The sequence below is a fragment of the Ornithorhynchus anatinus genome, chromosome 14, assembly GCF_004115215.2.
Source record: "Ornithorhynchus anatinus isolate Pmale09 chromosome 14, mOrnAna1.pri.v4, whole genome shotgun sequence".
Lineage (NCBI taxonomy): Eukaryota > Metazoa > Chordata > Mammalia > Monotremata > Ornithorhynchidae > Ornithorhynchus > Ornithorhynchus anatinus.
The window spans coordinates 44,697,119-44,715,724 of NC_041741.1; the positions used below are offsets into that span (position 1 = coordinate 44,697,119).

Sequence of the window (18,606 nt, forward strand, 5' to 3'; positions counted from 1 at the left end):
GGGGGAGTGGAAACGGGGGAGTGGGCGGGGTGGGAAGAGCCTGCAAAGTGCCTGAATTTACCCTGTAAGATCTGTGCATGTCCCCAACGTTATGATTGTTTTGACTTTTTTCCTTCCCGACAAGATTGGTGATTTTTTTTTTTTTTTTTGGGTTTGGTTTTTCCATCTTTCCGAAGAGGAGTGGGTTCCCTTATCCCCTCCCCCCGTCCACCTCTCCGGCCTTGAATGGGGAGGTCCCCCCACGGCAGGATTCCTTCAATCCTCTTTTTTGAGCGCCTACTGGGTGCCGAGCACTGGACTAAGCGCTCGGATGCTGGTTAGTGCCTCGTGGCCACCCTCCTCCCACGGGACTTGACTGCCTTCTACGCCCCCGTTTGGGGTCTGGAGACCCACCCTGCGGTAACCGCTCAGTCCCTTTACTTCTGACGCTTTGCTAGGTAGATGAGGAGGGGAGTGGGAGGAGACACGGGGGCAACCGATTACGAATTTGTTAAAATCGCTTTACAGAGCTGGACCCGTGTACTCTTATCGCTTAAGTGTGTTCGATACCCCAAGGAAGGGGGAAAAAAAAGTTTATTTGCTGTTTTAAGAAAAAAATTAAGGAAAATCTCGTAGGAATGATACCCGCTTGTTCCTTTTTTTAAAATTTTTATTTTATTTTTCGGTAAGTGTGATTCGTGCCGGAAAGGATTTGCCGTCTTTGTAATTTGAGAGTTTGAAATAAAATGGAGAGAAAACCCTCGAACGAGTGCCAGGGTGTCTTTTTGCCGGGAATTCCGTTCCTTCGCCGAGGGTCTGGAGCTGGGGGAGGGAAAGGGGAGAAAAGGAGGGGGAAAAGCGGTGGAAAGACTGGGGAAGGATCCCCTCCTGGATGATCTGGGAAAAAACCCCTGGAGGATGGGGAGGTAAGAGCTACTCGTTTTCCCATTGTCCTTCGCTCCTGCTCTTTCCTCCAGGGCTGCTGCCGACCGCTTAGTACAGTGCTCCGCACCTATCGGGCGCTCGATGACCCATACCGTGCTGATGATGATTATGGTGCTTCTCAAGGGCTGACTCACTCGTTCATTAAATCCCTCGATCGCATTTACTGAGCGCTTAGTATGTGCAGAGCCCTGGACTGAGCTCTTGGCAAGTACAATAGAGTACTCAAGAGAGGCAGTCCCCGCCCACGGCGAGCGTCTTACTCTGCGCCCAGCGCTATGTTCCTAACGCCGGGGTTGACAGGAGATCCGTTGAGTCTCCCCAAGCCCCCTCCCTCCCCGGTGCCCCTCTCCGGTCACTTCCGGTTAAGCGGGGCCGGACTCCTCCTCCTCTTCCTCATCCTCCTCTTCCTCAACCTCCTCCTCTTCTCCTCCTCCTCCTTTCCTCCTCTTCCTCCTCCTCTTTTCCTCCTCTTCCTCCTCCTCTTCTCTTCCTCCTCCTCCTTTCCTCCTTTTCTCCTCCTTTCCTCCTCCTCCTCCTCTCCTCCTCTTCCTCTCCTCCTCCTCCTCTCTTCCTCTTCCTCTCCTCCTCCTCCTCCTCCTCCTCTCCTCCTCCTTTTCCTCCTCCTCCTCCTCCTCCTCCTCTAGGCCCTGCCAGGATTCAGGACCGGATTCGGGACCGGTTTCTCCCCTCGGTCCCTTTAAATGCGGAAGGTTGGCGACAGGCCCGGTCCCTCCCTGTTGTCCCACGCGGCTTCCCCATTGGTCCGAGGGGGCCCTGCCCCCCTGGATCGGTGACCCCCCCCCCCAAAAAACGCCCCCCGCCGCCGCTCTTGTCCGACCAGGCGTGCGAGCGAGAGAGCGAGCGAAAATGTGGTGCCAGTCTCGCCTCCTGCTCTGCCAGCTGACCCGGTCACCCCGGGCCGGGCCCCGTAGGGACCGCTCGGCCCTCGCCCAGCTCACCCACATCCTGGAGGGAGAACTCGAGGGGATCCGAGGGGCCGGGACCTGGAAGAGCGAGAGGATCATCACCTCCAAGCAGGGGCCCCACATCCACGTGGAAGGCAGCCAGGGAGGTAAATCCCCTGCAGGGCTGGGTCTTCTCCCCCACCCTCCACCCCTCCAGAGCAATAATAATAATGTTGTTATTTGTTAAGCGCTTACTATGTGCAGAGCACTGTTCTAAGCACTGGGGTAGACACAGGGGAATCAGGTTGTCCCACGTGAGGCTCACAGTCTTCATCCCCATTTTACAGATGAGGTAACTGAGGCCCAGAGAAGTGAAGTGACTTGCCCACAGTCACACAGCTGACAAGCGGCAGATCCGGGATTCGAACTCACGACCTCTGACTCCCAAGCCCGTGCTCTTTCCACAGAGCCACGCTGCTTCAGAGCAGGTGCTGGTTGTGGTGTTCTCCCAAGCCCTCGGAAATAATTATAATAATAATGATCATCGTCATAATAATGTTGGTATTTGTTAAGCGCTTACTATGTGCAGAGCACTGTTCTAAGCACTGGGGGAGACACAGGGGAATCAGGTTGTCCCACGTGAGGCTCACAGTCTTCATCCCCATTTTACAGATGAGGTAACTGAGGCCCAGAGAAGTGAAGTGACTTGCCCACAGTCACACAGCTGACAAGCGGCAGATCCGGGATTCGAACTCACGACCTCTGACTCCCAAGCCCGTGCTCTTTCCACAGAGCCACGCTGCTTCAGAGCAGGTGCTGGTTGTGGTGTTCTCCCAAGCCCTCGGAAATAATTATAATAATAATGATCATCGTCATAATAATGTTGGTATTTGTTAAGCGCTTACTATGTGCAGAGCACTGTTCTAAACACTGGGGTAGATACAGGGTAATCAGGTTATCCCACGTGAGGCTCACAGTTAATCCCCATTTTACAGATGAGGTCACCGAGGCATAGAGATGTTAAGTGACTTGTCCACAGTCACACAGCTGACAAGTGGCAGAGCCGGGATGATGGCATTCGTTAAGCGCTTACTATGTGCCAAGCACTGCTCATTCATTCGACTGTATTTCTTCAGCGACTGCTATGTGCAGGGCACCGTACTAAGCGCTTGGAGTGTACAATTCGGCAACGGATCCCTCAGCACTGGAGTAGATACAGGTTGTCCCACGTGGGGCTCGCAGTCTTCACCCCTCTTTTCCAGATGAGGGAACTGAGGCACAGAGAAGTGAAGTGACTTGCCCGAGGTCACATAGACAAGTGGCGGAGCCGGGATTGGAACCCACATCCTCTGACTCCCGAGCCCGGGCTCCTGCCACTAGGCCACAATGCTTCTCTGCGGTACGGTGCCCTGCACGCCGTAAGAGCTCAATAAATACGATTAAATGAAGGTAGAGAACTTGATAAATATGATTGAATGAAGGTAAAAAGAGGAGGGAGGGCCCGGCTCCTACAGGGTGGAGAAAAAGCCAGAAGGGAAAGGAATGCGGTCAGACCTCCAAAGTCCACCCCTACTCGAGCCCCAAAAAGAGCAAAGTAGAGGATCACGGGCCAAGGCGCCAGGTTGGGCATTCTCCGGTGGGTTTCGGTGGGTGAGTTTGCTGTCCTTGCCTAGGCCTTGTTTTCCACATCAGTGAATGTGGAAGTACTTAGTACAGTGTTCTGCACATAGTGAGCGCTCAATAAATACTATTGAATGAAATGAATGAATGAGAGGAGGGGGCCTGGATCCTACTCCCACTGCCAACCTTCCCCTTCCCCCCCGAACTTAGAGGGGAGCGCTCTGCTCCGCTGGAGGGAGGGCTAGAGGAATCAATACGGAATGGCTGCGGCACCAGAAAATGGTGGGTGCTCTCTAAAATCAATAAGCAGAGGCCTTCCCTCCGTTGCCCTTGCTGTTGTTCTTTCCGGGGTAGAAAGCCTGTGTTGTCTTTGGCCCTCCCTCACTTTCACCCTTTCCCCTCCGTCCCCTCCCACCTGTTTGCCTACCAGCAGAGCGCTTCAGGCCAGGCCTGCAGTTAGAGGGGGCAGGCTGACCCCCTCCCTCCTGCCCCCTGCCCCCTGCCCCGTGACCCCTGCAGACCCAGGCAAAGCTGGGAGCCAAAATAGGAGACTTGCAGCTCCACCACTCCTCACCACACCCAGGGGGAGGGGAGTTTGCTAGGCCTGCAGGGGGAGGATTCAATTCTGTTGCCGAATTGTACATTCCAAGCGCTTAGTACAGTGCTCTGCACATAGTAAGAGCTCAATAAATACTATTGAATGAATGAATGAGGGAAATCTGGGGGGGGGGTCTCACTTTTCCCCCGACCCCCAAGAGAAGAGAGGCAGCACGGCCTCGTGGATAGAGCACAGGCCTGGGAGTCAGAAGGACCTGCGTTCTAATCTCGATTCCTCCACTTGTCTGCTCTGTGACCTTGGGCAAGTTACTTCACTTTGCTGTGCCTCAATTCCCTCATCTGTAAAATGGGGATTAAGATTGTGAGCCCCACATAGGGACTGCTTCCAACCCAATTTGCGTGTATCCACCCCAGGACTTACAAATGCCACTATTATTATTATTATTATTATTATTCCCCATATGGGGAAGCAGCGTGGCTCAGTGGAAAGAGCCTGGGCTTCGGAGTCAGAGGTCATGGGTTCGATTCCCAGCTCTGCCACTTGTCAGCTGTGCGACTGTGGGCAAGTCCCAACTTCTCTGTGCCTCAGTTACCTCATCTGTAAAATAGGAGTTAACTGTGAGCCTCACATGGGACAACCTGATTATCCTGTATCTACCCCAGCGCTTAGAACAGTGCTCTGCACATAGTAAGCGCTTAACAAATACCAACATTATTGTTATTATTATATCCCATTGCAGGGATCCTGAACTTCTGTGCCAATAACTACCTGGGCCTCTCCAGCCACCCCGAAGTGATCCGGGCAGGCCTCAAGGCGCTGGAGGAGTTTGGAGCGGGTCTCAGCTCGGTCCGATTCATCTGTGGGACGCAGGTAGGACACGGGTAGGATGCGGATGGCAGCGGGCGGAAAAGGCCCCTGAGGGAGGAAGGTGGAGCAAGAGTCGCTGACGTGGTCTCCCGGTCGCCCGGGAGACTGGCAGATGGCTAAGATAGGATAAGCCTCTGGGACAACGGGTTGGGGGGGGCGGGTGCAATCTCAGAAGGAGGCCAAGTAATAATAATAATGGTGTTTGTTAAGCGCTTACTATGTGCCAAGCACTGTTCTAAACGCTGGGGTAGATGCAAGGTAATCAGGTTGTCCCACATGGGGCTCACAGTCTTCATCCCCATTTTACAGATGAGGTAACTGAGGCACAGAGAGAAGCAGCGTGGCTCAGTGGAATGAGCCCGGGCTTGGGAGTCAGAGGTCATGGGTTCGAATCCCGGATCGGCCACTTGTCAGCTGGGTGACTGTGGGCAAGTCACTTAACTTCTCTGTGCCTCAGTGACCTCATCTGTAAAATGGGGATTAAGACTGTGAGCCCCACGTGGGACAACCTGATTACCCTGTATCTCCCCCCAGCGCTTAGAACAGTGCTCTGCACATAGGAAGCGCTTAACAAGTACCAACATTATTATTAAGCGACTTGCCCAAAGTCACAGGCTGACAAGTGGCGGAGCCGGGATTAGAACCCACGACCTCCGACTCCCAAGCCCGTTCTCTTTCCACCAAGCCACACTGCTTCTCATGGGTAGGGAAGCCAAGCTAAAGGGAGGGAAGGTCATAGGCCAGCCCAGCTGAGGCAATTCCATGGATGAAACCTGAATAAAAATAGCCCATGCCCGGTTCTGTCCCTCCTTTCCTTGGCGACTGAGCTCCCATCTATGCTTAGAGAAGCAGCGTGGTTCAGTGAAAAGAGTACAGGCTTGGGAGCCAGAGGTCATGGGTTCGAATCCCAGCTCTGCCACCTATCAGCTATGTGACTGTGGGCAAGTCACTTTACTTCTCTGTGCCTCAGTGGCCTCATCTGTAAAATGGGGATGAAGACTGTGAGCCTCATGTGGGACAACCTGATGACCCTGTATCTACCCCAGCGGTTAGAACGGTGCTCTGCACATAGTAAGCGCTTAACAAATACCAACATTATTATTATTATCTATGTGAGGCGAACTGCACGACACTGTGACAAAAAAGGAAAGCAAATGGGTCAATGGATGGCATTTACTTACTCTGTGCGGACCGGTGTATGTATAGTCGAGTACACTATACACGATCCCAGCCCTCAAGCAGCTGATGGTCTACCCGGGGAGGCAGACATTAAAATAAATTGCAGGATTAAGATGTGTACATAAGTGTTGTGGGGGTGGGAGAGTGAGGGTTCAACCCCAGCTGCCGCTAATCGATATGCACGGAGGCAAACAGACCAAAAAACGTTTAGTATCAAGAGCCTCTCGACCGGTTAGCTCAGTTCAGTAGGTTTGGCTCATGGAGCCGAGGCAGTGGGTTCGAGGGACGGGTTTCCTTGTGATTGGCCGAGGAGCCCACATGATTGATGGCTGATGCCCAGGGAAATGGCACTGCTGTCCCTTTGCCCCATCACCGACTGCCCTGAACCTCGTGGGGCCAGAGTGGGTAGAGGCCAGGTCTGGGGGTCGCTCTCTATCTCTCAGGATGTTTGTTAAGTGTTTACTCTGTGTCAAGCACTGTACTAAGCACTGGGGTAGATACAAGCTAACCAGGTTGGACACAGTCCATGTCCCACATGAGGCTCACAGTCTCAATCCCCATTTTACAGATTAGGTAACTGAAGCCTAAAGAAATGAAGTGACAAGTGGCAGAGCCGAGATTAGAACCCAGGACCTTCTGACTCCCAAACCCGTGCTCTGTCCGCTACGCCATGCTGCTTCTCTGCATCAGCCAGGTGGACAGGCCTTAGATCAGCCTGCTCTCCCTACCTCCATTCCGGACCTCCAGAGGCTGAATGGGACCGCGGTTAGCAGCCGAATGAGGGTGCTGCAGGCTGAGGAACCGCCACGTGTGTGCAAAGGAAGGCACACGCATGGAAATCCGTGTGTGCCTGTTGGGAACACAGGGCCCGGTGATCCACAAGGAAATACGAGCCCGGGGTTTTCCTCTGTTTGAGAACTTCCTGGCCTTGCTCCACCTTTAACTTTGGCTGGACAACCTCTAGACTATAAGCTCCCTGTGGACAGGGAATATATAATAATAATTATCATGGTGGCATTTGTTAAGCGCTTACTATGTGCCAAGCCCTGTCTTAAGCGCTGGGATGGATACAAGGTAATCAGGTGGTCCCACATGGGGCTCACAGTCTTCATCCCCATTTTACAGATGAGGTAACCAAGGCACAGAGAATTGAAGTGACTTGCCCAAAGTCACTCAGCTGACATGTAGCGGAGCCGGGATTAGAACCCACGACCTCGGTCTGACTCCCAAGCCCAGGCTCGATCCACCTAGCCATGCTGCTTCTCCAACTCTGTTTTATTGTACTCTCCCAAGCGCTTAGTACAGTGCTGTGCACCCAGTAAGCGCTCAATAAATATAATTGATTGATGGATTGATTGGACTCACTGGGCTTGTCCCATTCCGAATCGTGGCAGGAAAGATAGTTTTCTACTGAATAATCAATATAATAATAATGATCGTGGTATTTGTTAGGTGCTTATTCTGTGTCAAGCACTGTACCAAGCTCTGGGGTAGATTCCAGATAATCAGATTGGACAAAGTCTCTGTCCTTCATGGGGTTCACAAGTCTAAGTAGGAGGGAAATCAGGTATTGAATCACCGTATTAATAATAATGTTGGTATTTGTTTGTTAAGCGCTTACTATGTGCAGAGCACTGTTCTAAGCGCTGGGGTAGATACAGGGTAATCCACGTGAGGCTCACAATTAATCCCCATTTTACAGAGGAGGTAACTGAGGCACAGAGAAGTGAAGTGACTTGCCCACAGTCCCACAGCTAACAAGTGGCGGAGCCAGGATTCGAACCCATGACCTCTGACTCCCAAGCCCGGGCTCTTTCCATTGAGCCACGCTGCTTCTCATATTACAGATGAGGAAACTGAGGCACGGAGAAGTTAGGTGACTTGACCGAAGTCACACAGCAGGAAAGTGGCAGAGCAAGGATTAGAACTCAGGTCTTCTGACTTCCAGGCCTGGGCTCTTTCCACTAGGCCATGCTGCTCCCCTGGAGATGGACCTTGCCGAAATGATTTGGCCTTGGGTAGACGGGACCTGGGGATCCCCGGGAGGTTCATCGCCCGCCTGGCACTCAGCCCTTTGGGCCTCTGCCCTTCCCTCCCTCCCTTCTGCCCTCCTCCCCCGGCAGAACATCCACAAGAGCCTGGAGGAGAAGATCTCCCGCTTCCACCGGAGGGAAGATGCCATCCTCTATCCCAGCTGCTTCGACGCCAACGCCGGCCTCTTTGAGGTGAATGCGATTTGTCTTGAGCGGGCCCGAGCGCCCCGGGCGGGGACCCGGGCCTTCCTGGGGAGGGTTGTGGGAGGAGTCAGCGGGGTCCTCGGGGTCCCTGGAGAAGGAGGAGCGGAGTCCTGTGGGACCCCTGGGTCCAGAGTGTAAGAGCCCTGGGGGCTTCTCCGTAGAGGCCCCTCGGGAAGGAGCTGGGCGAGGTGGCCACCTCGTCCCTCCCCCTGGGCTGGCGGATTGAAGCCCCGCCGGCCCTTCTGGTCTCCCGCAGGCCCTGCTGACCCCGGAGGACGCCGTGCTGTCGGACGAGCTGAACCACGCCTCCATCATCGACGGCATCCGTCTCTGCAAAGCCAACAAGTACCGCTACCGGCACCTGGACGTGGCTGACCTGGAGGCCAAGCTACAGGAAGCCCAAGTAATAATAAGAACAACTGTCCTATCAGTAAGGTCTTACTGTGTGCCAAGCGCTGTGCTGAGTGCTGGGGGAATCCCTGTATATGCAGATCTGACCCAGTCCCCGGTCCACATGGGGCTCGGAGTCTAAGCGGGAAGGAGAACGGCTATCCTGATCCTCATTTTACAGATGTGGAAACGGAGGCCTAGGGAAATGAAGTGACTTGCCTGAGGTCAGCCGGCAGACAAGTGGCGGAGGCAGGATTAGAACACCGGACTCCAGACTCCCGAGCACGGGCTCTTTAAACTAGGCCACAGTGCTTCTCGCAGTGCTCCCCACAGTGCTCCCCGCCCCTTGCCCCTGCCGGTCTCCCCCGTCCCTCGGCCCTCTGGCCCCCAACCCCGTCCTGCTCCCCCGCAGAAGCACCGGCTACGGCTGGTGGCCACGGACGGGGCCTTCTCCATGGACGGCGACATCGCTCCGCTGCGGGAGATCTGTGACCTGGCCCGCAAGTACCAGGCCCTGGTGTTTGTCGACGAGTGCCACGCCACCGGCTTTCTGGGTCCCAACGGCCGGTGAGACCGCGGGCCGGCCCCCATCCTGCCTTTCCCTGCTCACCCAGGGGGTCTGTGCCATTGGGGCCAGGGCTTGCCAGAGGGGGAAACTGAGGCACAGCACAGAGGAAATAATAGTAATAATTATGGTATTTAAGCTCTTGCCACATTCCAGGCACTGTTGTAAGCACTGGATTGGATACAAGCAAATCAAGATGGACACATTCCCTGTCCCACGTTGGGCTCACAGTCTCAATCCCCATTTTACAGATGAGTAACTGAGGCACAGAGAAGTGAAGTCACTTGCCCAAGTTTACACAACAGAGACAAGCGGCGGAGCCAGGTAGAACCCATGACCTCCTGGCTCCCAGACCTGTGCTCTATCCTTGACGTTATGTTGCTTCAAGTGGAAAGTGGCTGGGGATGGGGCTAAGACCTCAGGAATCCCACTTCCCAATTTGAAATTCCTTTTTTCTCCAGACCGCACAAGCCCTGAGCACTTCCACCTGCCCTCTAATAATGCTAATAAGAATGATGGGATTTGTTAGTGCTTTCTATGTGCCAAGCACTGTTCTAAGCGCTGGGGGTAGATGCAAGGTAATCAGGTTGCCGCACGTGGGGCTCACAGTCTTGATCCCCATTTTACAGATGAGGGAGGTGAGACCCAGAGAAGTTAAGTGACTTCCCCAAGGTCACACAGCAGACGAGCGATGGAGTCAGGATTAGGACCCACGACCTCTGACTCCTAAGCCCGGGCTCTTTCCACTAAGCCACGCTGCTTCTCTCCACAAATGGCCCCGGCTGGGAGGGGAGTCGGGAACGCTGGCTTGGGAGGCCCCCAGTCCTGCCTGGACAGGGCGGGGTTGAGGTGGACCGTGAGATGGGCCCTGAGGTTAGCCACGTTTCCTCGCAGGGGCACCGATGAGCTGCTGGGAGTGATGGACCAGGTCACCATCATCAACTCCACCCTGGGGAAGGCCCTGGGGGGAGCAGCAGGTACCGGGGGTCGTGACCCCAATCCTCATTCCGCAATCCTTCTCTCCAGCCCACCTCCAGGGGCAGCCAGGACCACCCTCCCTCTCTCTTGCCCTTCTACCCTGGGTCTCTGGGCTTGAGCCCCTAGGGAGAGGCTTTGGGGACTACCTCTTGGGCTTCAGTTTGGACACCTCACTCTGGGGTGGCTCAGGACTCTGAGTGGACCCCCAGGTGCAGAATGAGAGGCAGATACCATATTTGGGAGTGGGAAGAGCCTCTTGGGGATCCCCTCTCTTGGGGTGGGAGGAGTTGGGGTCACTGTGAGTATCCACAGCAGTATTTAAAAAAAAATTTTAGTTTTTTTAACTTCGTATGGTATATGTTAAGCACTTACTATGTGCCAGGCACTGTACTAAGTGCTCGAGTAGATACAAGCTAATCAAGTTGGTTACAGTCCATGTCCCAGGTGGGGCTCACTGTCTTAATCCCCATTTTACAGGTGAGGTAACTGAGGACCAGAGAAGTTAAGGGACTTGCCCGAGGTCACTTGCCCTAGCGATTCGGTCACTTGCCCTAGTGACTCCCAATGGGCCACGCCACTTCTCAGAAACGAGTGAGCACCGACTGTAGAACGCTGAGCTCAGTATGTTCCTCAAGTGCAAACTCTGTATTGAGTGCTCGTTGTGGGCTGGGCTCTGTATTAAATGCCCCCTCCATACCAAATGCCCTTTAGGGGCCAGAGCACTGTTCTAGTCACCTGGAGAATATTCCAAAGAAGTTAGAGATGTAGTGCCTACTTTGGAGGAGGTTAATGGGGGAGGCGGTAAACATAAATTGAGGATAAACCATTGAGTGGAGAGAGAAAGGAGACCTAAATAAGAGGTAAGAGGCCCAGTGAATGAGTAAATAGATGTGTGCGCTGAGGTGGGTGAGGGTCGGCCTGCCGGGGAAGGTGGGATTCATGGCGGGAGGCCATCTGCTGGGAGGGGCTCTCTAGGATGATAAAGGACGCTGAGATACGGTTTTGCCTAGCTGGAACTGGGCGAGAGTGGGGCGCTGCGTGGGAGGGGAAGACCGGGGTTGGGGTGGAGGGAGCCGGTGGGGTGGGAGAGGGGTCCAGACCTGACCTTTGACCCCAGATCCTCTCCATAGGCGGATATACCACCGGCCCCCGGGCCCTGGTCTCCCTGCTCCGCCAGCGGGCCCGGCCCTACCTCTTCTCCAACAGCCTGCCCCCCGCCGTGGTGGGCTGTGCCTCCAAGGCCCTGGACCTGCTCTTGGAAAATAACGCCATCGCACAGTCCATGGCGGCCAAGACACGCCGGTCAGTCCAGGGGCGGTGGGCTAGGGGGGACGACGAGTGACCGCTATCCCTCTCCCTGGAGCTTGGCCAGTGAGAGGCACCGTGGGCTTCTCCCAGTCGATTCCTTCTGGGCTTTGTGGAAGCAGAGTGGGGCTCTTTCTAAGCATGTTGTGGGACTATGCACACTCCCACCTACCTGCTCTGTTTCTCCTGAAAAAAAAAAACACACACACACAACCACCCCCTTGTCTCTCTGTCTCTCCTGAACACTGTGTACACCTCTTTGTCTCTCACTCCATCTCTCCTAAACTCCATATACACTCCCTCTGGCTTCCTAAACTCCACTCACACTCCCTCTCTGTCTGCCTGTCTGTCCTGAACTCCATGTATATACCCACACCCCCATGTCGCCCTGCCTGTCTCCTGAAGTCCACGCACATTCCCTCTCTGTTTGTCCTTTGGCCTCACTTTACCACCCTCCCACCCTCACCGAACCTCCATCTTTTCTCCTCCAGCCCCTAACTCGTCTCAGTAGTAGGGAGCTGAGGAGAACTGCAGCACCCTCCCCAAATGCCCCCCCCGTCCCTGTCTCCCTAATGAGCCCATCTGAGGAGCCATGATGGGGGCAGGCACCCTACGTGTCTTCCCTGCTCATAATATGTTTTTTGCATTGCTCTTTTATTTTTCCAAAGCGTTTTCACATTATTAAATGACCTCATTTTGTTCCTCCCAGTGTCCCTGTGAGGCAGGGAGAGGCCCGGAGAAATTCTGCCCATTTTACAGAGGCAGAAGCTGACGCCCATAGAGGCTAAGTGCCTCGGCCAAGGTCCTGTATCAGACCAGCTGGGAGTAGGACTCCCAGTAGCGTGCTCTCTCCACCAGTCCCCACTGCCACGCTCGAAGAGTCTTGCTCTCTGCGCTGTGGCTGCAGGGGGCCAAGGAGGCCGGACTTGGGGGTGGGGGGAACGGGACGACAGGGCCAATTTCCCCTCCCTCTGTGAGCAGGTTCCGCAGTAAGATGGAGGCGGCTGGCTTCACCATCTCGGGCGGCGAGCATCCCATCTGCCCAGTCATGCTGGGCGATGCCAGATTAGCGTCTGTCATGGCGGATGAAATGCTGAAGAAAGGTGACTTGCGCCAGTGGTGGGCTGGGAGGGGCTGGGCAGAACCAGTAGCATCCCTGGACAGCAGACCAGGCTGGGGCCCCTGCCCCACAGAGAGGTTAGGAGACAGCCCCACTGAGCCTCTGTTTCCCCATCTACTTCAACGAGGGGTTGGGAGGCAGCCTCTCTGTGCCTCGGTTTCAACACCTGCCCCAGCAAAGGGTTTGGACTCAGCCCTTCCATGCCTCAGTTTCCCCACCTGCCCCATCGAGGGGTTTGGAGTTGGCTCCCTGTGCCTCAGTTTCCCCAACTGCCCTAACTCAGGGCTTTCTGTGTGGCAGTCGAAGGTCCAGGGATGGGGAGAAGCCTGACCTCCTTGTGGCTCCCTCTGCTTCTCCCTGGGCCGAGCAAACCTGAATTTCCACCTCATGTGGTGGGATCCTCCCCAGACCTGCTTCACCCCGGGCCTGCCCCTCTCGCCCTCCCAGGCATCTACGTCATTGGCTTCAGCTACCCGGTGGTGCCCAAAGGGAAGGCCCGGATCCGTGTGCAGATCTCGGCCGTGCACAGCGAAGAGGACATTGACCGTTGCGTGCAGGCCTTCGTGGAGGTGGGGCGCAAGCACGGGGCCCTGCCCTGAACCCCTGACACCCGTCCCATCCCCGAGGGCTCCCCCGCTCCACGCTCCCACTGAACTGCTTGGAGCCGGGGGCAGGCGAAGGGAAGCGGACAACATCCAGCCCCAAGGCAGCTGCCAGAGGGCATCGGAGAGAAGGTGCTGGGAACCCTCCTTTCCAACTCCAATAAAGCAGGAACTAATTAGGATGTTCTCCAGAGATCTGTGTCCAGCTCGGGCGGAGGCCTGGAGCCTCCAGGTTATGTCAGAGGGCAGGGGAGAAACCACTGCCCTGCCTGGCCTCCTCCTGGCCAAGAGGCCTGACTGAGCTTGTGCGAGAGATACATCCGGTTGGCTAGCTCTGAGCAGGGCGGGCAATCACTGACCCTCCTCATCTTAGGAAGGGAGAGAGTCACGCTGACATCTCCCAGCAACAGCCGAGCGTGGTTTGGGAGGTCTCTCTGGGGAGAAAGCTTGACCAGGGAGGGGAACCGGAAGGGACTTATGGGGACACACTGTTGGTTCTGAACTCGATGCAGCTAAGGGAGAGGAAGGACGGAACATACGGGACTCGTGGCTTCATCAGGAGAGCGCCTTGGGCCTGGGCCTTCTGAGAAAAGGGTCTATGTCAACAAGGGTTGTTGACATTCAGTGTTCTCTGGGTTTCTGGTAGTGATTTCACGCACCCCTCCCGTCCAATGTTTTCTTATCGACCGTAAGCATCCCCCTCCTCCTGCCACCCCGTTGGGGCCCCCCAGGACACCCTGGACTGGTCAGTCTTATCTTTCGGCCCATGGGGACCACGCCCTCGCTCTCAGAAGAACTCGGTGTGTTCCATCGCTGGCCCCCTTCCCTCCTTGCCCCACCACTGTCCCCGTACACTGACGACATAAGAGCTGTGGAGGGCATTGAGGGGTGACGGTACCTGCTGTTCTTCTCTGCCCTGCTCCAGGGCTGCTCTCTGGACTTATGTCTCCACCTCATGGGGCTCTTGCGGGGGAGGTTTGTGTGTGTGTATGTGTGTCTTTTAGCTCTAGTTTTCTAATTTTTCCTGACGGTGACCCTTTTGACATGAGGCTAAAATTTGGAGCCTCCAAGCTTGTCATCTGCTTTATTATTATTAACAGCAATAATAATATTTAAGTGCTTACTATGTGTCAAGCACTGTACTAAATCCTGAAGTAGATAAAAGATAATCAGATCCCACGTGGGGCTCACAGTCTAAGTAGGAGGGTGAACGGGGCCTCGCCAAATCGCCATTTTGCTGATGAGGCGACTCCCAGTCTGAGAAAGAAGAACAGGTATCTTAATCTCTCTGGGCCTAAGTTCCCTCATTCATTCAGTCGTATTTATTGAGCGCTTACTCGTGCAAAGCACTTTACTAAGCGCTTGGGAGAGCACAGTGCAGCAGTAAGCAGACCGATCCCCTGCTCACAGTGAGCGAAAGGGGCATTCAATTCCGGTTCTCTCTCCTACTTTGATGGTGGTCTCCTGGCAGCCCCAGGAAGCTGGGCAAGGGCAGCAGGGGCCCATCTCACTCACTCACTCAGCCAGGTGATGTGAGACCTGATGATCTTCTATCTACCCCAGGGCTTAGAATAATAATAATAATAACGGTATTGGTTAAAGCACCGACTCTGTGCCAAGCACTGTTCTAAGCACTGGGGTAGAGACAAGGTCATCGGGTTGTCCCACGTGGAACCCAGAGCCTTCATCCCCATTTTACAGATGAGGTAAGTGACGGAGCCGGCATTAGATCTCACGGCCGGCCTCTGACTCCCAGGCCCGTGGTCTTTCCACTAAGCCATGCTGATTCTCTAGAACTGTGCTTGACACGTAGTAAGCGCTTAACAAATATTATATTAAAGATTATAGTGACCATAAATGGGGTTCCAGGGAGCTTCGCTGGGGTGGAGGTGGGGAGGTTATAGCTGTCCCTACTGGGCAGAAGAGGGCGCTATAGACCCAGGTTTTCCCCCCTGCCGGGGCTTCTCGAAAGTGGGGTCCCCTGGAGGGAGTGGGGGGTGTCCAGCCCCACCTGCTAACACAGCTCTCGTCACTGCTAAAAAGTCAGCTCCTGAAAGGTCTGAGGCGGCTTCACCCTTTCTCCAGACATCTGGTCTTCAGTCGATCAATCAGTGTTATTTGTTGAGCACTTCCTGGGTGCAGAATACTGAACTAAGCGCTTGGGAGAATTGAATAGCTAGTAGACACAATCGCTGCCCCCAAGTAGCTTGTAATCTAGTCAGGGAGAAGCAACCGAGTATAAAGTTATATTCAGAAGGGCTGTGGGGATGAGCCCCCCAAGTGCTTTCCCATTGCCTCCCTGTGCACTCCTCCCCGCCCACCCAATCTGCCCTTCCCTCGTTTTTTTCCCGCCTAACTGCTCCCTTCCCGGCCACGTTGCCCAAAGGCCCAGCTGGACCTCTAGCCACCTCGGAGCCCTGGTGAGTTGGAGGTAAGGAATTCCTTTAGCAGGCCTTCTGCTCTCTGCAGCTCCGGGGCCCTTTAGGAGTGCGGGCAGGATGGTCCCAGCCTGGGTTTGGGCTGGAAGAGTGGGAGCCACCCATGCACTGCCCACAGTCCAAGTGAGCAATTGAGGGAGCAATCTGACACTCGCAAGGACTTTTTGCCCACCCTTCTCATCCTTCCCCCCCTTCTTTCTCCTCCCACTCTCCCCAGCCCTTCCCTCTGGCCCTGTTGCCAGCACCCTCAGGTGTGGGTAGGAGGCAGGAGGGGGTTCTGCAGTCCAATTATGGCCCAGTCCATGGGCAACAGGGAGTAAGTAATGAGAACCGGGCACATGCTTGAACACGCACACAAACACACACAAAATGGATCGTTAACCTGGACAATCCTTTGTGCCCAGCCAGGACCTGAGAGTGGCGATCCTGGAACTGGGACTGTGGAGTCTTAGGTCTGGATGCAGGAACACTGGAGATCTTAGTAGGTTGAATATCAGATTATTGGAGATTTTGCATCCAGGATCCCAGAACACTGTTGATTTGGCAGTCTGCATGCTGGATCTCTGGAGATCCTAGGGCTCCGGATCCTGGAGTACTGGAGATCTTAGTCCAGATCCCGGGGCACCGGAGGTCTTGGTGGGTCAGATCTTGGATCCCTGGAGATCTTGTGACTAGATTCATGAAGCTGGGGAGAGGGAAGCGGTAGCTGAGAGTGAGATGGGCCCCTGCTGCCCTTGCCCAGCCTCCTGGGGCTGCCACCACAGGGTAAGGGACCCGACGTCGGGAGCACCGCTGCGGGGCCTGCCCCCCGCCGCTGCCGCCGCCCTCCGCCCCTCCGCCCCCGCCCAGCTAGCAGTACCAGCCCAGCAGCTTGATGTAGGTGGTCGGGGCCCGGTGGCAGGTCATTCCAGGTGGCCAGGAGCAGCCCCGGGGGTGGGGGACAGGTCACAGTGGGCTTGGTGCCCCCAGCGGGGCCAGAAGACCTGGCCCGTGTCCACCCAGGCTGAGGTCAGGCGGCACGTGGTGCTGTCCGTGGAGGCGGACGGCCGCCGTGGCGGCCCAGCTCCCGTTGCCCTCGGGCCCCAGGGGCAGGGGCAGCTGCAGCCCCTCGGCTTCCTGCAGCAGCTTCGTCCCACAGCGGGCCGCCACGCCGGCCAGATCCCGGCTCAGGGTCTCGGCTCCTCTGGGCCGGCGGGGCGGCCCCGGGTATCCTAGGGCGCCATCCCAAAGGGGTCGAAAGAGGCGTCGAGCATCTTGAGCAGCCGAGCCGGCCGCACGAGCCTGGGCTTGGAGATGTGGAAGTAGTCTCCCGGGTCCAGCAACAGGCTGTAGGGGCTATGGGGGCCCAAGACCCGGCTTTGGATCAGGACCGTGTTGAGATGGGGGACGGTGGCAGCCGGGGGGCTCTGAGGGGCCCAGCGGGGTCCCCTCGGCCGGCAGGGTGGGCTGGGGTGACAAGGGTGGCAGCAGATGGGGGAGACAGTGGGTGAATCCAGGGGCTTCCTCCATGGTGAGCGGCGAGTTCTCTTGGCCTCTCTTTCTGTCTCCCTCTCTCTATCTCTGTCTGGCTCTGTCGCTGTGTCTGTCTGTGTCCCTCGCTCCCTCTTTAACTGGGATTCCGCCTGGCCTCTCCCCTCCCGGTTTATCAGCCGACCCGGAGGCGGCTCCCCAGATTCATTTCCCCCAGTTGCCCTCTGGCCTCCTGGGGGAGAGGAGGTGGTCACAGAGGGCTGCAAAGCCTCCCAGCCAGCCTTTCTGCTTCCAGTGGCATGTCCTGACAGGTATGAACACACACTCACTATGCCTATGTAAAAGTTCACAGCCCCACACAGCTTCATGTACATAGACCTTCTCTGATTACACATTTTTTTCCCCCCTGTGGTATTTGTTAAATGCTTACTCTGTGCCAAGCACGGCACTAGGCCCTGGGGAAGATACCAAGTACTCAGGTTGGGCACGGTCCATGTCCAACATCGGGCTCACAGTCTTAATCCTCATTTTACAGATGAGGGAACTGAGGCAAAGAGAAGTTAAGTGACTTGCCCAAAGTCACACAGCTGATAAGTTGCAGAGCCAGGATTAGAACCCACAACCTCTGGCTCCTAAGTCCATGCTCCTTCCACTAAGCCATGCTACTTCTTACTTGGGATGAGTTGCACCAGAGCATGTAATAATGTTGGTATTTGTTAAGCGCTTACTATGTGCAGAGCACTGTTCTAAGCGCTGGGGTAGACACAAGGGAGTCAGGTTGTCCCACGTGGGGCTCACAGTCTTCATCCCCATTTTACAGATGAGGTAACTGAGGCACAGAGAAGTGAAGTGACTTGCCCACAGTCACACAGCTGACAAGTGGCGGAGCTAGGATTCGAACCCATGACCTCTGGCTCCCAAGCCCGGGCTCTTTCCACTGAGCCACGCCCGCTTCTCCTCATCTTGGGGCCCCGGGACACCACGCCAGGTGTGAATCTCATCCCGGAGGCCTTGCTTGTTCTCCCTCCACTCCTCTGTGAGTCCCCCCTCTCCACTCAGTCCCTGGCTGGCCTCTGGGGATGCGAGGCCCTAAAGATTAAGCAATCAATCAATGGTATTTATTGAGCACTTACTATGTGCAGAGCACTGAACGTTTGGAGAATGCAATACAACAGAATTAGCAGACACTTTCCCTGCCCATTACGAGTTTAAATTCTAGAGGATGATCCTACAGTCTAGGGTTGTGAGATTAGGAGGAGGAGGAGAAACGGGGAATTCCAGGACCTGGTTGGGCACCAAAGGGTTAACTCCAAAGCATAAAAGAAAAAAAAAAATCAATGGATTGGCGGTGGGGTAGGGAGGGAGGGAGGAAGGAAGGAGAGAGAGTAGTCTGGAGAGAGCCAGAGTGCCCAGTCTGGGGAAGGAGGAACAGAATTAGTGAGAAAAC

The 18,606-nt window shown here is 55.4% G+C and overlaps 1 protein-coding gene across 2 annotated transcripts; it reads left to right on the forward strand.

The window, feature by feature from the left end:
- The first annotated feature begins 1,537 nt into the window (after positions 1–1,537).
- On the forward strand, positions 1,538–13,433 carry GCAT (glycine C-acetyltransferase). 2 transcript variants are annotated; one of them, XM_039914111.1, is made up of 10 exons: positions 1,538–1,634; positions 1,825–1,996; positions 4,748–4,878; positions 8,178–8,279; positions 8,548–8,694; positions 9,094–9,248; positions 10,141–10,223; positions 11,355–11,526; positions 12,511–12,632; positions 13,097–13,423. In XM_039914111.1, the coding sequence occupies exons 1-10, from the start codon at positions 1,626–1,628 to the stop codon at positions 13,246–13,248; spliced, it is 1,245 nt and encodes a 414-aa protein (XP_039770045.1). In that variant the 5' UTR covers positions 1,538–1,625; the 3' UTR covers positions 13,249–13,423. The 2 variants fall into 2 exon arrangements, with proteins under 2 accessions (XP_039770045.1, XP_028935338.1); XM_029079505.2 differs by lacking the exon at positions 1,538–1,634 and having other exon boundaries at positions 1,654–1,996; positions 13,097–13,433.
- The last annotated feature ends 5,173 nt before the right edge of the window (positions 13,434–18,606 follow it).